An 18,735-nucleotide genomic window follows, 5' to 3' on the forward strand; every position below is an offset into this window, starting at 1 on the left:
TTTGCCCATTTATTTATTCTTGTGTTCATATATCAGTAGGGACTAATGGGTTTCAGTTTCCTTCAGTGAGTTATAATCTCTTGCTGTCATTATTAATTTTGATGCCAAAATTGTCCCTGATTTGTTTAGAGTCCCTTGTGCCTCCTGGGTCTTTTTTTTTTTCTCTTTTAATATCCCCCTCCATTCATTAAGCATTTCCTTATTTTTGGCATAAGCTGTTCCAGGCACAACTTGTGTTTCCTTGCCCCTCCCCTGGAATCTTCTATTCACAGAGCCCAAGTTTCTTTCTTTTTTTTTTTTTTTTAAGATTTTATTTATTTATTTGAGAGAGAGAGCGCGCACATGCACGCACAAGCAAGAAAGGGGCAGAGGCAGAGGGAGAAGCAGACTCTGAGCAGGGAGCCCAATGTGGGGCTCGATCCCAGGACCTTGAGCTCATGACCTGAGCCAAAATCAAGAGTCTGACGCTCAACTAACTGAGCCGCCCAGGCGCCCCTCACGGAGCGCAAGTTCCTAATAGTGGAGTATGGTATTTAGGAACCAAGATCTGGACACTTGATGTGCTCATTGCTCTTTGAATGGACAAAGATAGTCTATACACATTTATGCACACAGACACACACGTACATAGCTTTTTATATCCACCTAGGTGTGTGTATCCCTCCAACTCTACCTCATTTTTTCTAGCCTTCCCCTTGCCATGATTTCTAAATACCTTTTCAGGAACTAGGAAACTTGGCTCCCCTTAGCCTTGATACATATTTATTTGCTGCAGTATAACCAGTTTCCCCATCATGGAGACTCTCCCCTGCCCCACCCTACCCCAGTACCACTCCACATCCTTGGTCACCAGGCTCGTAGACCCATGGCCCACACCTCATTGTGAACCAGAAAGTTTTGAAGAAGGCCTGAGTTTCGGTATGCTGCCATAGGCAAAAGCTTTAAAGGACTTGTTTTCCCCTTTGGCTTCTTGGCTGTCAGCTGAGTCCAGGGTGTTAGAGATGGGATTTTCCGGTAAGTTGGAGGCTACCAAAGAATGGAACTGACGAACGGTATTTTCTGAGGCTCTTATTTGTATTGTAGGTTGTCTTATCATCAGCGTATATTAGATATTGTTCCTCCTACCTTCTCAGCTCTATGTCCTGCAAACCCAACCTGCATTTACAAGTACGGAGATGAAAGTAGCAGTAAGTAATACAGTTCATCCCGCTGCCTTTTAAAAGTACTGACACCAGCATTCTCTAAAGTCAGTTATTTAAGGTGGTGAAAGTGAACGTTTTCTATTCCTGGGTTTATATTTTTTCTGTTTGAAAGGTGATCTATACTGGTCACTGTTTTTGCCCTGTCGTCATTTTGAAGATTCATGATTTGCTTAGTTATTATTGGCTTGTAAGATTTTTTCCTTAATGGTGTCTACAATGTGATATGCCTGACATTATTTTAAACATGCTGCTAAGTATAGCAAGTTGAATGTAGAGCCAGAACTTACTAAACGAGAGTGCATCTGTCACGGCGGTGAGATGATCTGAATTGATGACCATGTGATATCAGTTCTGGTGTGGGAGCACAGGTGCACAGAGACTGTATTTTGACCAGCAGTATGCCGCTAGAAGTAAATTTTTAAATACAGTTTTCTTACTTTTTGGTTACCTCATGTCTGAGATTACACTGTGACTCAGAGGGCCTGTACTGTGATGCGCCATGTTGTGCTGTGCGCTTAAGGTAAGCTGTCGTGCATCGGCGATCACTGGTACGGAGTTAGGTGCGGAGGTTCTCCACGTCAGTCTTGCAGATGGCACTGCACACGGCTGCGCCGCGGGCCTCCCACTTTGTGCTGTGCGGCACTTCTTACAGCTGGAAACTCACTCCTCTCCCTTGCCTTCTCCTGCGCCCCTGGCTCTCCACGCCCCCCCCCCCCCCACTACACCTGTTTACCTTGAAGTAAGCTCAGGGTCCCAATGCTGAGTACATTTCCTATGTCACTGTGTCACTTAATCCTTGAGACAACTCTGAGAATTAGTGTGTTTATTAGACCAGTTTTACAATGAGAAATGTCTTCAAAGACGTGAAGCCACAGTGAGATGGCTTCCGAGTGGTGGAGCCCCGACTCACATCCACCCCCGCTGACAGAGCAGCGTCGCCCTCCCCGCCGTGCTGTCCTGCAGGCGCAGAGCTGGAGGCGGCCGCGTGCTGAGGTCTGAGCTCTGCCTCATACCGGCCCAGAGAAGCATAAGGCGGTCTTTGATAGCAGGAGCTCAAACTTCTGTTGAACGTTGAGCTTGCTTTTTTCCCGTAGAAGCAGCTGAGCCTAACAGCTGTCCCTCCTACGTTATTTGTGACTTTTTCCCAAGTGGACTCCTGCTGCAGCCAGGCCACTTCCTCTTTTATCTATTCCGGGCTCATGGTTCTCGGTTTTGCCTTTATTTGTGCCTAAAGTCTGGAAAGCCCTTTTTCTTTCCACTTCCTGTGCTCTCTCTAGGGTCTGGCCCACTCTACTCTTCTATAAATACGAACCTTTAGCGAGCCAGTTTTGTGTTGCTCTCACTACATTTTTTGTGACTATCTTGGTTCCTTAATACGTTGTAGACCCTTCAGTGACAGGGGATTCTCTTTTTCTTATTTTCTCTCCCACTTCCAAGGAAAAGCACACAGCACATGTGACCTATTGTAATTGACTTCATTCATTCAAAATGCTTAGCAACTCCTATGTCAGGATTCTTTTTGTTATCCCTTTGTCCGCCCTAAGATCTGCAGTTGCTCTGGTGATGCCATACAGTATATATTAGTGCAAATTTTATACAATAAGGACTCAACAGATAGTAACTAATAGTAAATACGTGGAGTCACAGCATAAGAGCACCTGGCTTACACAGATTCAAGTGTGTGGCCTCAGCAAAAGACAGAAGCAATTTAAAAAAACCCCAGTAAACTGGCAGCCTTTCCCTGTTCAAACTCAGACTTCGTTGTCACTGTCTCAGGAAAAAGGAGGAAGAAGGGGCACTGACCAAAATGAAAGAAATACATTAAGTCTCGGCTTTTGAGCTTAAGAAAAGCCTAGGGATTTGAAGGCTGTCAAAGGACAGTCATAGAAGTTTCTTATTTATTTACAAGAACAGTCTTAAAACTTGATCCGCTCTCTTCCCCATTCTGTGCCTAGATTCTCTTCCTGGACATTCAGTCGCCCTCTGTTTAGCTGTTGCCTTTAAAAGTAAAGCAACCAATGATGAAATCTTCAGCATTCTGAAAGATGTACCAAACCCTAACCAGGATGACGATGACGGTAAGGGATTAAGTATTCTTCGGTGGATCCGTGTATAGGCCAGGTTAAAGCATCAGTATAAAGCATAATGTGAGTTCCTCTTAAGTCGCAGCAGATGCTCCTAACCAGTGGCCTGTGCGGTGTGTCAGTGGTTCTTAGAACCCCAGCTACTTTCTCCCTTATATAAAAAGAGCTCCTCACCTGTGACCTAGCTTACATTCCGTTTAGAAACTAAACACAAAGTAAAATACGCTGCTATCATTTAGAGATTTTTAAACATTCCCCGCTTTCACTTTAGAAAGGTTCCTGAATGGGAGGACTCAGCGAATTATAAAGTTGGATTTTTCACCAATTTAAACTATTATAATAATAATGTTTAACACAAACTGAGTATGTACCATGTAATTCCAACCACAATCCCTAGGTTTTTGTCTGGGCCAGAGTGGGAAAATAGGCAAAATGATTTGTAAGTTTACCTGAATCAGTAAATGAACAAAACAGAAAATGATGAGAGGGACTTGCCTTATCAGGTATTAAAAGAGATCATGAAAACTACAGTAACTAAAACAATGTGATACTGGCACCAGAAGAGAGAAATCAGTGAGGCAGTTGAAAAGTCTACTGGGACAACTGGGTAACATTTCGGGGAAAATTTTTTTGTTGGAGCTGTGCATAAGGACACGCGCATAGTAAATGACTAAATCAGAATAAAACGTGAATGGCCTTTGGGTTATTTATTGCTAAAATTTTGTTTGGATTTTTCTTTTCTTTTTTTTTTTTTTTTAAGATTTTATTTATTTATTTGACAGAGATAGAGACAGCCAGCCAGAGAGGGAACACAAGCAGGGGGAGTGGGAGAGGAAGAAGCAGGCTCATAGTGGAGGAGCCTGATGTGGGGCTCGATCCCATAACGCCGGGATCACGCCCTGAGTCGAAGGCAGACGCTTAACCGCTGTGCCACCCAGGCGCCCCTGTTTGGATTTTTCTAAGAAATTTGTATTATGATAGAAAATATATTTAGGAGAAAGCATATGTCAAAATGATGGTAGTAAATTTAGACATTGTCAGACATCCTAAGACTTAACTGTTAAGTGTCTGCTGAATTTTTTTATTAACATATTATTTTGCCACCATACAGAGAGATACGAACAAGGAAGTTTATGTGGTTATTTGTAAAAGAAATGGATCATATAGAAGAATTAGGGAACCGATCCCAAAAAACTAAGAATTCAGATTATGCTTAGGTTTGTTTTGAGTATTTGAAATAAGCAGTGGTCTTTTATTGTTTGTTAGTATTCGAAGACATGACTGACATGTCTGACTTAATGCGTGGATGTGAGCACGCCCTCCATCTAGCGCTCCAGGTGATGGACCAAGGAATTGCTCTACTTGTATTTTCTAGCTGTCTTACTGTGGAATATTTTTCAGATGAAGGATTCAGCTTTAACCCTTTGAAAATAGAGGTCTTTGTACAGACTCTGCTACACTTGGCAGCCAAATCATTCAGCCACTCCTTTAGTGCTCTTGCAAAGTAAGTGCAACGAGAACACATCCTCTGTCTGGAGGGTTTGGAATGTTGATTGGTGTATACCAGTGGAATAGTAATTTTTAGCTGACATTGTTGAACGTGAAGATCTTCATAGTATTGTCGTGTATTTTAATACAGTGGTTCTGGTTTGTAGCAGCTGACACCCTGTTTGGCTCCTGTCAGTCTGTATGAACAGTTTGCCTATGTCCATGGCAGGTACATTTTTCCGTGTGGACCTTTAGAGAAACTAGTGAAACCTGGGTCCATAAGACAATCATATATATATATAGTCAAGAAGCTCCCACCCTGTCTAAACATCTTTCTAAAGGAAGGTAAGCAGAAATGAGAGCCAGCTACATTTTGGGGAGTCACCCAAAGGTTGGCATCTAAAGACAGAGCTTTCTAACTCCACAGACAATCCAGAGGAAGAGCGGCCTACAGATACTCCTTCAGCTGAGCAGAGGACCTGGGTTGCTCACCCCCCGTCTCAAATTCCAAGTCTCTGCTGCAGGGTTCCCACAGAAAGTGCAGTCAGGATACTTCACCTGTGTTTGGAGACAGCTCCTTAGCCCTCACCTCGTCTTAGATACACAGTAAACTTTAGTCCTGGGCTAACAATGGTGTATGGAAAATCTCTAAGATTCCGTGACAAATTTCATACAAACCATGAATTCCTAATCATACCTTTTATATCCTTAATGGTAAACATTGTTACCTTGCATTTATGTAGTGCACTGTAAATTGAGTAGCATCGAAAAGGCTCTGAAAAACTTAAAATCCTTACTGAGTTTATCTGTGGTACTTTTTACCCCCACTGTCCAAAGGTTTCATGAAGTCTTCAAAACCCTAGCTGAGAGTGATGAAGGAAAGTTACATGTTCTAAGAGTTATGTTTGAGGTCTGGAGGAACCACCCACAGGTAAGAATTTTAATTAGACATGTTGAGGCTCTGATTGTATAGGTATAAAAATAAGGCAATTAGTACCTTATTTTAAAACATGAAATTTGAGTCTGCCTATAGAATGGTTTTAAATTCTGTAGTTTTTTTTAATGCTCCAGAAGTCATAATATTTAATTCATTAAAGAGCAAGTGTTATGATTTAGTTTTGGACTGTAATATCTTAACACATTTTAAATATGTAGTAAGAATGCTTGTTGCTGGAAGAGTCTACCACTTGGGTTAGGAAATAATTACCAAGTCTACCCAATTTCTACAAACAACCTCCAGATTTCTCAAACCTCAGTGACTGTTTTCATACTATGTGTTTTAAAGAGGCATTAAAATGAATATATTAACAGTTTTTTATAAAACATTCTTAGATTTTTTTTAATTTAAGGATTCAACAGAAATTATGTATTTTTGTATTTTCTAATATTTTCATAAAATTTTAGGTGTTACCACTAACAGTTTTTCTTTTTGCTCCATCTTTACTGGCGTTGTAGTTTTCTTACTTTCTTATAGTAAGTACCGGAGCCAAACAGAGTGCACAATCAATCTTAAGACCTAATGATCAAACTCATCTGTTCCATAAGCACTGAAAATGCATCTCAGACTTCCTATTTTGGTTTTGTAGCAGTGGGATTGTTGTGGCCTCCACGTAAGTGTGATTTACCCTAAGAGTTCTTTTCTCATTGTAGATGATTGCTGTGCTCGTAGATAAGATGATCCGCACACAGATTGTTGACTGTGCTGCAGTGGCAAATTGGATCTTCTCTTCAGAACTGTCTCGAGACTTTACTAGGTGAGTGTGGATTATGTTCCAAAGTTTGTATTCTCTAAGAATCAGTTTATGTTTGCTCTCATACATGAGCTCCAAATTCTGGTTCAGACATCGTTGATATCCTGATGGTCTGACCTGGTGGGACTGGACTGGGCAGGGATTCCCGGGCAGCGCGCACGCACGCACAGCCAGGCAGTTGCAGCGTCTCTTAAGGACACACGTGCAGATTGAATCGGGGCCCAGCCAGCCAAACAGAATCGCTGATAGAGGATCCAGACCTGGGAGAGAAGATCAGGCTGTGTGTCAGGGTCTGAGCTAGACAGTGGGGTGCAGGGAAGAGTTCCAGCTCAGCTGGGGACCTGGACTGTATGCCAGGCGCTAGGAGAAACCTGAGTCACAGTAGATTAAGTACACATCACGGAGGGATTGAGGAAAAGTCTGCTGGGCCCGAGTGCCCGTGGGGAAGGGAGGTGTTTCCCCTCAGTCACAAAAAACCTGGATTTAATGCAGAAGACTCATTCTAGATCCATTTCCCCCTCAGGAAGAGACTTTTCATTAAGCATGGTGAAGTTGAGTCCACAGGCTTTCTAACTGTTGGGGACTGGAACAGGAGTTGACTCAAAACAGGAAATAAAGGAATATTGCTTATAAAGATATAAAAATCCATCACAGCCTTCATCCTCTTCGTTGTACTTGGTATTGCAGAGGACACTGGTGTGAACTGAACTGAATCCTTAGGGTGGAACGGTACGCTCTAAGGTCACCATACCAGCCAGATCGGCATTCATAAGTGAAGGCTACAGACATTTCTCAGATTTGCAAACTCAGAATATTGACCACCCAGGTTATTTGGTAGCCATTAATCCTGAGGGACTTACGTTTGCGACTCCTTTCAGCCTCGCCCCACACCACAGAGGGGGTTACGTTGTCTGTATCTTACACGACAGGAGAGTGTTGCAGAGTGTATCCAAAGTCACAACGAAGGGCACAGTCAGAATGCAAACACCAGCGTTCTTGAACGGATAAAGGGCTCCAAAGCTCCATCGGTTCTTGAACCCTGCGCTCAAGTATTCCTAACTCTGCAAAGCCTTCCCTGACCACCGCTTCCAGAGCTGAAGTGTTCTGCTCTTATGCCCTGTCCGCTAATGCCCTAGACTTTGAGTTTGATGACTAACCTGTTTTATTATCTTCCACTGAAACCCATTATCCAAGTCAGGATGTATAGAGGGAAGTCCTCTTCCGCGCTGAATCTTGGGGCGAGGTAGAACTAGTTTGTAGACAGACGTAGTTAAGACGCTGCTTTGAAAAATAAACCATTTATGCAGCAAACCTTTTGAAGCACCGACAAGGTGATTCTGCTTGAGCAATTTGCTGATAAAGTAGTAGACATATGTTTATCTCATTCTTAAAAGCCCAGCAGTTGATAGCTGTTGTGAACCAGTAAGTTTCTTAAATGTTCCAGACAAGTGGCTGAATGTGTGCTACAGTTAAGTAGCATAAAGCATGTGAAATGAGCCTCAGGTAGGTTTCCATTTTCAGACAACTCCAATACATAATGTTTAAATTTAGAAGAGAGAAAACATATTTTTGTTCCTAATGTACATATTTTTTTCTGGTTTGCCATTGCACTTTGTTGTGTATGGACACAGACCTTTTATGCGTGTCTAGCAGGGGATGGAAATAAAAATGACAAGGACCCGGTGCTGCCTTCAGGAAACTTACCTGAGTCTCATGGGTAAAGACAGATGTTTGCACAATTTATGATACAAAAAAAATTTTAAGTGTTGCTGGAAAAACAGGACTAATTCTTCCTACTAACGAGGGAGAGACTTCCAGCATGAGTAGGTTATAAAAGTTGGGGGATCTTATTTTCTGTAAGTGTACTTGAACATACAGTAACTAAACACTATGTTACTTTAAGATTGTTTGTTTGGGAAATCTTGCACTCCACAATTCGTAAGATGAACAAACACGTTCTCAAAATCCAGAAAGAGCTGGAAGAAGCAAAAGAGAAACTCGCAAGGCAACATAAACGGGTAAGTCTTAATGTCGATTTGTAAATGGTCACAGAAAGTATGCCAGGAACTCTTAAAAATATTCGAAGATCATTACCTTGATAGGAACTTCTTTTTTCTGAGGCCAGATTATGCAGACTATTGTAGAAGTAGAGGGAGAGGAAGGACCTGGGGGTGTGCTGCTCCCTGCTGCTACACTGTGTGATGAACCTGGAAGGAGGCCACAAACCTTGCTTTTCCGTAGTTCTGTCTGGATCCGCTTCCTGTTTGTCCTTCCCAAGAGGGAAGGCAGAGAAGGAAAGAGGGCACTTGTATTTCTCTGTTTCTGGTGCAAGAGGGGATGGGGAGAAAACTGTGGACCACGTCCCCCGTACTGTGGGGACCGGTGGGCAGTCCTTCCCCAGTTTGCAGAATACTTCTCATATCACTGTGATTAGCCATTTGGGGGGGAAGCTGTGAGCTGCGTTCCACGATTTTACATAATAGTACTACTGCTATTCTTCATGCCAGTATTTTCCAGTGTTGTGCATATTTACCAGAGTCGGTGGAAACAAATTTAATGACTCACGTGAACCTACAGCAGGTGCAAGTGCTAGTCTCCACACAGACAGACACGCATATACGTCTATATGGTATATAAACACACGTTCACACACGTAAGATACTGCAAGGTAAGTGGTGTCATCCCCATTTTATACATGCCCGGATTGAGGCTCAGAGAACGTAAGTAACTTGCTCAAGCTTACGTGGTTAGTAAGGGACAGAGCTTAGGATCTGACCCAGGCCCGTCAAATTCTGGAGACTTCCCTTCATGCCGCACCGTCCCTAGATAGGTGATGTCCAGCACAGTAACTGCTAGCCACATGTAACTGTAAGGTAATTAAAGTGAAATACAATTTAAAACTCAGTTCTTCAGTCACACCAACCCCATTTCAAGTGCTCAGCAGTCCTGTACGGCTGGTGGCTGCTGTGATGGGCAGCACAGATCGATGTAACATTTCCCTCATCACAGAAAGGTCTACCGGAAGTAGTACTATAGAACCGAGCCTTAGTGTGCTATTAGGGAAAAAGCGGCATCTACCCAGGTGCCTACGACATAATAAGGCAGACCCCATAACAGGTGCTGCGTTAGAGATAAAACAGAAGTCTGTAAAAACAGGGGCTTCTGATAATTTTGCTTGAAGGGTAGAAGAAGACTGTTACCGATGGGGCCTTACCAACAGCTTGTTATCTAGAAGGAAACAGGCTTTCCAGGTGGCGAGGCCTACCTTCTTGCTCAAAGGACCAAAGGACCTTGATGTGTGACATACCTGGAGGTGGGTTCTGGTTCAGCTCAGCCATCTACTAGCTTTGTGACACTGGGAAAGTCATCTAACCACTAAATTAAAAAGACAACACCTCAGTTCTTCAGGGGGAGCTGGAAGGGAGTCGTTAAAGCTTAACAGAGATGTAGTGAGCCCATTACTGCCAGCAGAATCTTGAATAGTCTGCTTTGAGTTATTATACGTAGTCAGAGCCGTTACTGAATTATTGCAGGGTTGGCAGGTCCTCGAGAGGTGTGCGGGCCTGCCCAGCATTTCTGTGCGGCCCGTCAGAGGAGAAACTGGCCTCTGGTTACTGCTGAAGCGGTCACATGGCCATGTATTAGCGACTGGGAGGCACGGCCGGTTTTTTCACTGGCCATCTACTTTGCTGAATGAGCAGCAGCAGAGTTATAAAAACATACTATCCATCCTCATTATTTGTGGGTTCTGTTTTTGCAAGCTTGCTAAAATTTGTGACCTCAAAATCTGTACTCACAGTGCTTTCCCAGTCATTCAGACATAGGCAGCCCCCATGGGCTTGTTCCCAGATAAGGTCAAACAAGGCAGTATTCTGTCTTGTTTCAGTTCTCACACTATTAAATCCTTTTCATGGTGTATGTAGTGCCACATTTGAGCTTTTGTTGGTGACTTCGCTGTTGAAAATGGCCCTGAAGCATAGGGCTGAAATGCTGTCTAGTGCCGCTAAGTGCAGGACGGCCGTGATGTGTCTGACGGTAAGAATACACGGGTTGGAGGAGCTTCTTCTGGGCACGAGTGCCAGTGCTGTTGGCAGTGTTCAGCTGTTCGGTGTGCATAAGTCAACATCATACATCCAGAAGAAGGAAAAGGGGACTCACCAATCTCTACCTAAGGCTGTTCCCTCAAGTACTGAAGTAACATCTGCTGTGCTGTGGAAAGGCAGCCCAACTTGTGGATTCCTAAGACAACGACTGATCTAAAAAACATAGTGGATTTAAAAACATAGCATTCTTGTGAGGCTGAAAACCAAAGAAATTTACAGTGTCGTTACTCAGGTCAGGAAAATGTTAAATCCTTCTCAGGCAGCGTTTGAGTATAAAGAAATACTGTATAATTATTTGTAAAACATAGTAAGCGATCTTTAAAGAGAAACACACGTAAGGTTACGTATTGATCACCTGACAAAAATAAGCCAAAAGGCTCCCAAGAACCGAACCCTGTCCTTCCCTAAGCAGTGGTTCAGGGTTCACAGCAAACACGTCAACATAACGATGGTGAAGAACAAGAATCTACTGAACATTTGCCGTGGACCTCACAGCTGTTTTCACTTTGAATGGAGGAAAAATGGGACACACACTTCCTCCCTGAATGGGCTGTCTTGTAAAAGGGGCTCACTCACTTCTGGGAGTGCAGACATTCCGGCCTGCGGTTATCCGAGAGGGTACGGTGAAGTGTCCTGGCGCGGGTAAGCGTGTGCATGGAGGGCGCTGAGGACTTCCGCCTGCCGGTACCAGACAAAGGAACATCCTTTCCCTTACTTGATGGGGTTTAATGTACTGGAATTCTAAGTGCCATTTTCCTTTTGTTCCTGTGCATCCTGCAGCGAAGTGACGATGACGATAGAAGCAGTGACAGGAAAGATGGGGCTCTAGAGGAGCAAATAGAAAGACTGCAGGAGAAAGTGGAGTCTGCTCAGAGTGAACAGAAGAACCTCTTCCTTGTCATATTCCAGGTATCTTGGCTTGGGACACGGATATTTCTTTAGGTTTGAAAAATGTGATTTTTAATCGTAATACATAATCATTTATAAAAGTTTAAAATACAAAAACTTACAAAGGAAGTAAAAGCTCACTACTTGAAGGTAACGTGTACCCCAGTCCGCGGTGTTGGCTTAGCGTTCTTAGAGGACCATTTCTCCAAGCTTTAACAAGATGTGTGAGGATACTTTAAGTACCTTTCTTATATTCAGTTATTCCCAATTGTTGATCATTTATTTTCCCTTCTGATTATGTCCTTAAAAACAGATGCCGAGAAAAAGGACAGGCATAGTAACGTAGCTATTAAAGGTGTTCACATACTAACATTAGCACTGGTCTGCCTTTCTAGACTGACAGTATTTATTGACTTAGGACAGTTGGTAATACACACCACAAAGACCAAGTAGAACAGGAATGCCTTTGAGGTCTCTTGGTCGAAAATGTGATGGTTTAAGAATTCTCCCCGTAACATGGCTGTACCTCTGTACCCCCTTCCAGCGTTTTATCATGATCCTGACTGAGCACTTAGTACGATGTGAGACTGATGGGACCAGCGTATTAACCCCGTGGTATAAGAACTGTATAGAGAGGCTCCAGCAGATCTTCTTACAGGTTTGTGGGAAATTCTGATTAGATAATAAACGTTATTCTCAGCCACAAGGATTTTCCATTTTAAAAAATGGTAGTATTTGTCAGGAGGTTGTGTAGTACCCGTAAGGCCCTTCAATGTCCATCTGCTGCTCCTGTGGCTCATCGGAACATGTAAGCTTAAATGGGTCCTCTGCCATCGATTCCTAATCGCTGTTCCCTGGGCATTTTGGGAGCTCAGTATGTGCAAGTCGTACAGGCACACAAGAAGAGATTCTCATTTTCTCTCACTTCCCCCCCACATAACCTCAACAAGTCATGGATTTTCAGTGAGACAGATGAGCTGTTTTTAACAGACAAAATGAAGTTTGGGTTTCTTATTTTGTGGAATAGCTAAGAGAATTAGCAGGTGATCTGTTACCTTTTTGTAAAAGAAAAAAATTTTTAAATGATCTAACTAGTAAAAGCAAAAACAGGAAATTATTGCAAAGTATCTTTGCTCCTGTTTCAGCAACCATAGTTTTAATCCTCTTTCCTGGGTTGGTTCTAATCTTGGGCCAGTCCCTGTCGGGGCTGCCTTTAAAAAGCCCTCCTGTCTTTGTCTTCAGTAGTAGAGGCCCAGCTGCATGCAGTCTGCCAGCAGCCGCCCCTGCTTTGAAGCCTGAATTACGTTTACAGTCAAATTCAGTTCTGCCCAGTTTGTTTCTAAGTTATTGACATCTTCCCCCCCCCCTTATTTAATTTCCCTCTACATTTTCTTAATGTTGGGGCTTCTCAGGAGCCCATTCTTCCTATCAAGTATAACCACTTTTTTCCCTCCTCCCCCTTCCCACCATTCCACCGCATGGGGAGGCTGCTGAGGGAAGCGTTCGGCAGGATTGCCTGTGTGGGCTTTTTCCTAACCACCCCCTTGTGTCCACAGCATCACCAGATAATCCAGCAGTACATGGTGACCCTGGAGAACCTGCTCTTCACGGCGGAGTTAGACCCTCATATCCTGGCTGTGTTCCAGCAGTTCTGTGCCCTCCAGGCCTAAGGGTCCTTTTATTCCTGTCAGGACTTTTTTTAAATATCTGAAAATAATTTGTCTTATTTTTTTGATGGTTTGAATGCTTGCTTTCTTGTAGCATCTTTCACTTATTAAAGGGGGAGGGGGGAGGAGGACGGTGAAGAATAGAGCGTTGATGACCTTTAACCGCCCCTACAAAGCAAAAATTCCCGACTGACAATGTGATGACGACCATCGGATGTATTATATATATATGACAGATACAACTTTGCTGGTATTTTTTTCTCCTTAAGGCACAAAAGCTAAGTGGTCTGAGGTATGTGAACACTAGGGGTCCAGCTTACAAAGTAGTATATAGACTCGGTGGGTTTACTGTCAAGTAGCATAGCTCTTCACAGCTCGTGGATAACCTAATACGGCCGAAATAAAATTAAAATGTTTTTTAAACTTTGGTATTTCATGATTTATCATCTCAGCCTACTTGAAAATCAGTGGTTTCTTATTGAAGGTGTACTTCCTCACTGGGAATTCTCTCTCCAAAGTAGTATTAGTATTTTAAGACACTACTTACGAATGTTATTCAGAGTAGCACTACCCAAATTCTTTAGTTATTCTGGGGTGAAACGGCCGTTCTGAAGGCCCCCCCGGTGGTGGCCGGCGTGCAGGCAGCAGTGGGAGCTGTGACCTTAGAGCCATCTGGTCAGCGCCTCTAGTTTCGGAGACAGTTCTGTCCAAGGTCCACTAGTGAAGTGCGTGCTGAAGTGGAAACAGAAGTAGCTACATTGGCCAAAACTGTCCTTGGAATTACATACAGGTTTGGGTTTGGTTTCTACAGAACTTGGTCCGAGTAATTACTAATTCTTGAGCCTGTTTCCTGTACAGTATTAAAGCTTAACTGAGATAAGCATGCACATAAAATAAGTATAACGGATTCTCTGACATTGCAAATTGCTAGCATTTTAAGACTTCACTAAACCTTAGGAGAAATTGAACCACCACCCCACAACTGGTAAGTAGTATTCCTTTGCGCTTGTACGACACAGGTAGCCTCAGCTTACTACATCGTACGTTTAGGATGCATTAGCATTTTTCATATTGTTATCCAGTCTCTTTGGTTTACACCACATTTTTGTGGCTATAGAATATAGTCCATTCAAGAGATAGGAATTTCTAGGATTTTTAAATACTGTACCATTTAAAACAAATAATTCACAGAATTAAAAGTACATGGCAAGTTACTAGCAGGAGAAGGACTAAAACCCAGGTTCTTGTCTTTTCTTCTGGTTATGCTGTTCCTCCTTCCCACAAACAGTAATCAGTCAGACATGGCTCTCGGCCTCAAGAAGCCAAAATGATGACCACTTAAGGCTCTGGAAACTTCGACCCTCCACTGCCCTGTCGCCCCTCCTCCCCCAGTGCACTGCAGTTTGGCTAGTTACACCTGCCTGATCCGAAGTCTAGAGGAATTTTGCTCGTGGATCCTCTCTTCACGTGTAATATTGCTTCTCACAAGAATTCACTGATGGGACGCTGCTCTGTGCAGTTAGGCAGCTAAGTTTATGGAAAAAACTGGAAGTTGCATTTTGAAAAAACAAGAACAACATTCAGCAGCTGCCTTCCCCACTCAAGCAGCTCATACAGACAAAAGAACGGCATGTCACTAAAGTATCTTGCAAAGAAATCAATATTCTGTTAAATATTCTATCAATGCCATTTAACATTTCCTTTGTCAAAGTGAACGAACATATGCTTTGTTTTCCTTGATTCTAAATCTCCCTTCCAGGAATAATTCAGGCAGTGGTTCATATGAAAATAAGTTTGCTTGCTCTTCCTGGAAAGTATTGAGAAGTTTGTTGTATAATTTACTAACCTGTAATTATACCTGAAAATGAGAAATGAAAGAACTTGCCAACTGGGTAGAATACATTGTTCTCTGGATACTGGTATCATCTTCAAGTGATGAAAGAGGGAAAGCAGCATACGTGAAACTAGACAAATCTAGAACTACACTGTCCTGATGAGAACACGTGCTCACGAACAAGCGGCTGGTCTGTGCCACGTGCCCCAGATTCACCATATTTAATCCTCACAGCCACCCTGGGAGAGGCTTATGCCCATCCAGCGGATAAAAAGAGGCCCGTGGAGTAACCTACCCAAGGCCCACAGCTAAAAAGTAGAATCTGAACCTCGGTCCATGTGGCTCAACGGCTCTTTATCTCCCAGGCGGTTAATACTGTTGTCAGCTGCCTAGACTCCTCGTTACCCTGTTGACATCAAGCTGGAAGCTTTTTTGTGCTCCCACGAAGGTCTTGCTCCCCATTCAGAATCAATTTTTACTGAATAAATAATTAGCATGGCACATTAAAAAAAAAATCAACACCTGACTAATACAGTAAACATTTCTATGTTGGATTCTTAGAGAACAATTAGTAATTATAGTCTCGAGTCTATTTGAGTTGGACTTGCCTTTTGTCAAGCATAATCTCCAGGAGAGCTGATCTAGAAAGGAAGATGAAAACATATAAACTTTCTATTTCTTCTGTTTGTGGAAACAGGACTAAAAAAGCCATGTCAAAGAACAACTTGAAAATACCCAGTTTATCTTAACTTGAACGGTTTTGAGGAGAAAAAAAAAAGGCATGCACAGACCCTGTAATCAAGCACAAATCCTCTTACTAGCTCTACCTACCTTGTGATCCTTTTGACAAGATGGGCAAAACCGACTAGCTAAACTTGATCCAGATGTCTGGGGTGACGTCGGGTTGTAGGTTATCACTGCCTTTAGAAGTGCTAAATAAACACAGAAGTTATCTTCCCTCCCAGGATTAAATGAGGATACCTGTAAGCCATTTCACATTACACCTGCCTGGTCCACAGTAAGTGTTCTGTAAAACGTTAACAAGTTAGGATAAACTTAGCAACTGTACCTTTTTTGATCAATAAGACAATATGGCTGTTTTTCCATTTTAATCCAGATTTGAAGAGGGCTATTGAGACACAGACATTAGGGCCTATGGTAGTAAACCGTAAGCATACAGAAAACATGATCAGACTGCCACGACTCAATTCCTACTATCAGTCAGGCCTTGTCCAACAACAGCTCCCCACTCCCCCATGTGGCGACAGGGTCCAGAAGACCTGGCTAGCCTCCAGGGCGCAGGATCTACCACTGTCCCTGTTTCCTGGGAGAAGAATCCGCTTCAGCTGCGATGCTTCAGCCCTTACTAAAAGCTCTTCCTCCTATTACAGTCTAGGGTTTGGTTTGGTTTATTTCTCGGTTTTAGCTCTAACCTAACTTTTGAACCTATTCCATCCCTCAACTCCCACCCTGTTGTAGAGAAAAGCAATCACAGACCCAAGGATTTTGCCCACAACCAGACCTGCTGGACTCCGAAACTCGCTCTTAAGCCGTTACATATTTCTTCCTGAAGCATTATTTATGCAAGTGTCCCATTCATCTGTGAATACTTTACACTTAACTAGTCACATCTTCTCATACGTCAGCTCATGGCCACACACCGTACAAGTCTTCCGATACATGTCATCCTCTAGGTTTTCTTCTGGTCCATACTCATGCTGATGAGCAACGGTTTCCCTTTTCCACACGCTGCTTCTTACTGCTCGCCGTAATTCTAAGAAAATAAATAAAAGCCAGTTTTCCAGTGATGCTGTTCAGCTGAATCTCAAAATCCATCAAGCTTTGTGTGTGTGTGTGTGTGTAAACCAAATATGGTTTACATTAATAACAAATCAAAATTGATTCTATAACCTTGGGCAGCTTGGTCCGTGAAATTACTCGTTGGAGCCGCATGAAATGGGAGAGAGAGAAATGGGGAAAGTGGGTTAGAGGTACAGTAAAACAAGAAAATTCAGATGATGAGTAAAAGGATTGAAAAAAACGGAATTCGTTCAAGCAGGTAAGAAAAATGATGCCACAGCAGGAAAGGGGAGTCAACCGGGATGACTCAGGACAAGGAGCATTTCAAAGTTCCGTACGTTAGGGGCCACTTCTGTAAGAGGCAGGCCAAGCTCTGCTTGCAAGACAACTAGAAAGCCAAGAAGTCTGCTGCTGTGCTGGGGTTTCATCTCAGAGAAACTGCTTGTGTACCTGACCTGAAGTCCATTTAGTTCCTTATCTTATAAAATGAGAGCAATATTTGAGGAGAGGGATTGCCAATTATTGCAAAGTACAACCTAAATATAAGAACCAAAGGCAATTAAGAGCTGGAAAGAACCACAGGTTTTATTTTACTTCTTTATTTTGCAGGTAGGGAAATGGAACAAAAATAGCATGTGACCTCACGTCATTTATCCCAGAGTTTAGAACTTTTTCCACTGTATCATGTTAAAACGTCCTTAAAAAAACAGTTGGATGCTTTGAAAAGCAACTAAGCCAGTCACATTTTGAAAGTTCACACTGCATTACCTGGAGAAACCAAATGCTTAGTGTTAACTGGAAATTAACAAGCTAATACCGTCTCAGTTTCCAGTTTAATGAATAAAAAGCAACACTAATCATTTACATTTTGTTATTCTGACCAATGATCCATCAAGCCCAGCTCTCTGACAGCAGCACCACCTAAGGAAGAGTATGTTACATAATCTCAACCATAAAAATCACTATACCAAGTGATCACACGTCTTTAATCCTCTTTAGATGAATATCGAAATACTCGGATCTTCGTATTTCAGTCTACAGTATCGTACGTATAAGCAGATGTAGCGCCACGTATCAGGCACTGTTCTAAGCACTTCATCTAGAAACACATTTAACCCTTATAACCCTTTGAGAGAAGTACAACTATCATCCCAGTTTTAACAGATGAGAAAACCAAGGCCCAAAGAAATTACATCCGTTGTGCCTGAGGTCAAAGTGCTAGTTGATGTCAAAGGCGTGGTCCACCTCAGGTTCCTGTCAAGAACCACCGAAGCTACGCAGCCTTTCCCCACCTCCAGTGTGAGAAGCACTGGATCTCAGACCACGGTTTTCAGGCTTCAACATTACACCTCCAGACAGTTTCCAAACAGTGTTCATCCAGACAGTCATCTTTATTCCTCCTCTCTGTCACATTCTGAAGGTGGCAATTTTTTCTAGACAAACCTGGAACGCCCTATCCTTTATTTTACCTTAAAAAGCGAAACCATGTGCTGACTAGCACAGATGCCTCATGCCTTCAAGTCAATGACAAGAAGAGGTCTCCTGTTTGAGTTCCAATACCTCCCTTCCAAATTTGTTCTGATCGAAGGTATCCCAGCCACCTCGCCTTTACTACTCCACTGAGAAAACGCTCTCAAAACCTGACTGCATCCCAGTCACTGCTAAGCTAACCTCTAACTTGAGCATTATGTGAACTCAGGAAGAGAAGAAAACTATTTGCTTAGAATACTGACAAAATCTAGTTTACTATCCAAATTGGTCATAATTGAACATAAGGTTTTTACTGACTTTATGGCTTTTCCTTCCCATCTTTCAGCTAGTCTATCAAGAATAATGACAAGAAATAAAGCCGTGTCTTTAGTATGTACTAGACACTCCTGGAAAAACTCACGCTAGAAGATAAGGAAGTACTAAAATA

The 18,735-nt window shown here is 42.7% G+C and overlaps 2 protein-coding genes across 26 annotated transcripts in view; one reads left to right on the forward strand and one right to left on the reverse strand.

Annotated features, from left to right (window-relative positions):
- The window catches only part of NCBP1 (nuclear cap binding protein subunit 1), a 37,914-nt gene extending 24,308 nt beyond the window's left edge, over positions 1-13,606 (forward strand). For all 4 annotated transcript variants that reach the window (XM_026506171.4, XM_026506173.4, XM_026506172.4 and 1 more), the window contains 9 exons: positions 1,084-1,187; positions 3,158-3,280; positions 4,688-4,790; positions 5,612-5,705; positions 6,425-6,528; positions 8,429-8,543; positions 11,409-11,537; positions 12,061-12,174; positions 13,073-13,606. In XM_026506171.4, the coding sequence (XP_026361956.1) occupies positions 1,084-1,187; positions 3,158-3,280; positions 4,688-4,790; positions 5,612-5,705; positions 6,425-6,528; positions 8,429-8,543; positions 11,409-11,537; positions 12,061-12,174; positions 13,073-13,186 (1,000 nt within the window). In that variant the 3' untranslated portion in view covers positions 13,187-13,606. The remainder of the gene's footprint in view (positions 1-1,083; positions 1,188-3,157; positions 3,281-4,687; positions 4,791-5,611; positions 5,706-6,424; positions 6,529-8,428; positions 8,544-11,408; positions 11,538-12,060; positions 12,175-13,072) is intronic.
- XPA (XPA, DNA damage recognition and repair factor) overlaps positions 6,086-18,735 on the reverse strand; it is a 31,909-nt gene continuing 19,259 nt past the window's right edge. The window contains exons 6-14 of one of the 22 annotated variants that reach the window (XR_008959929.1): positions 15,849-16,791; positions 15,626-15,658; positions 14,605-14,710; positions 13,731-13,915; positions 11,205-11,453; positions 10,684-10,781; positions 9,269-9,391; positions 8,620-8,794; positions 6,086-6,785 (exon numbers count right to left, since the gene is read on the reverse strand). Coding sequence is in view for 1 of the 22 variants with exons in the window: in XM_026506182.4 (XP_026361967.1) it covers positions 16,643-16,791 (149 nt within the window). In the remaining 21 variants the exon portion in view is untranslated. Of the gene's footprint in view, positions 16,792-18,735 lie in introns of all 22 variants that reach the window. The other 21 variants (XR_008959936.1, XR_008959925.1, XR_008959927.1 and 18 more) reach the window with 21 other exon arrangements.

The sequence above is a fragment of the Ursus arctos genome, unplaced genomic scaffold (assembly GCF_023065955.2).
Source record: "Ursus arctos isolate Adak ecotype North America unplaced genomic scaffold, UrsArc2.0 scaffold_18, whole genome shotgun sequence".
NCBI classification, from domain to species: Eukaryota; Metazoa; Chordata; class Mammalia; order Carnivora; family Ursidae; genus Ursus; species Ursus arctos.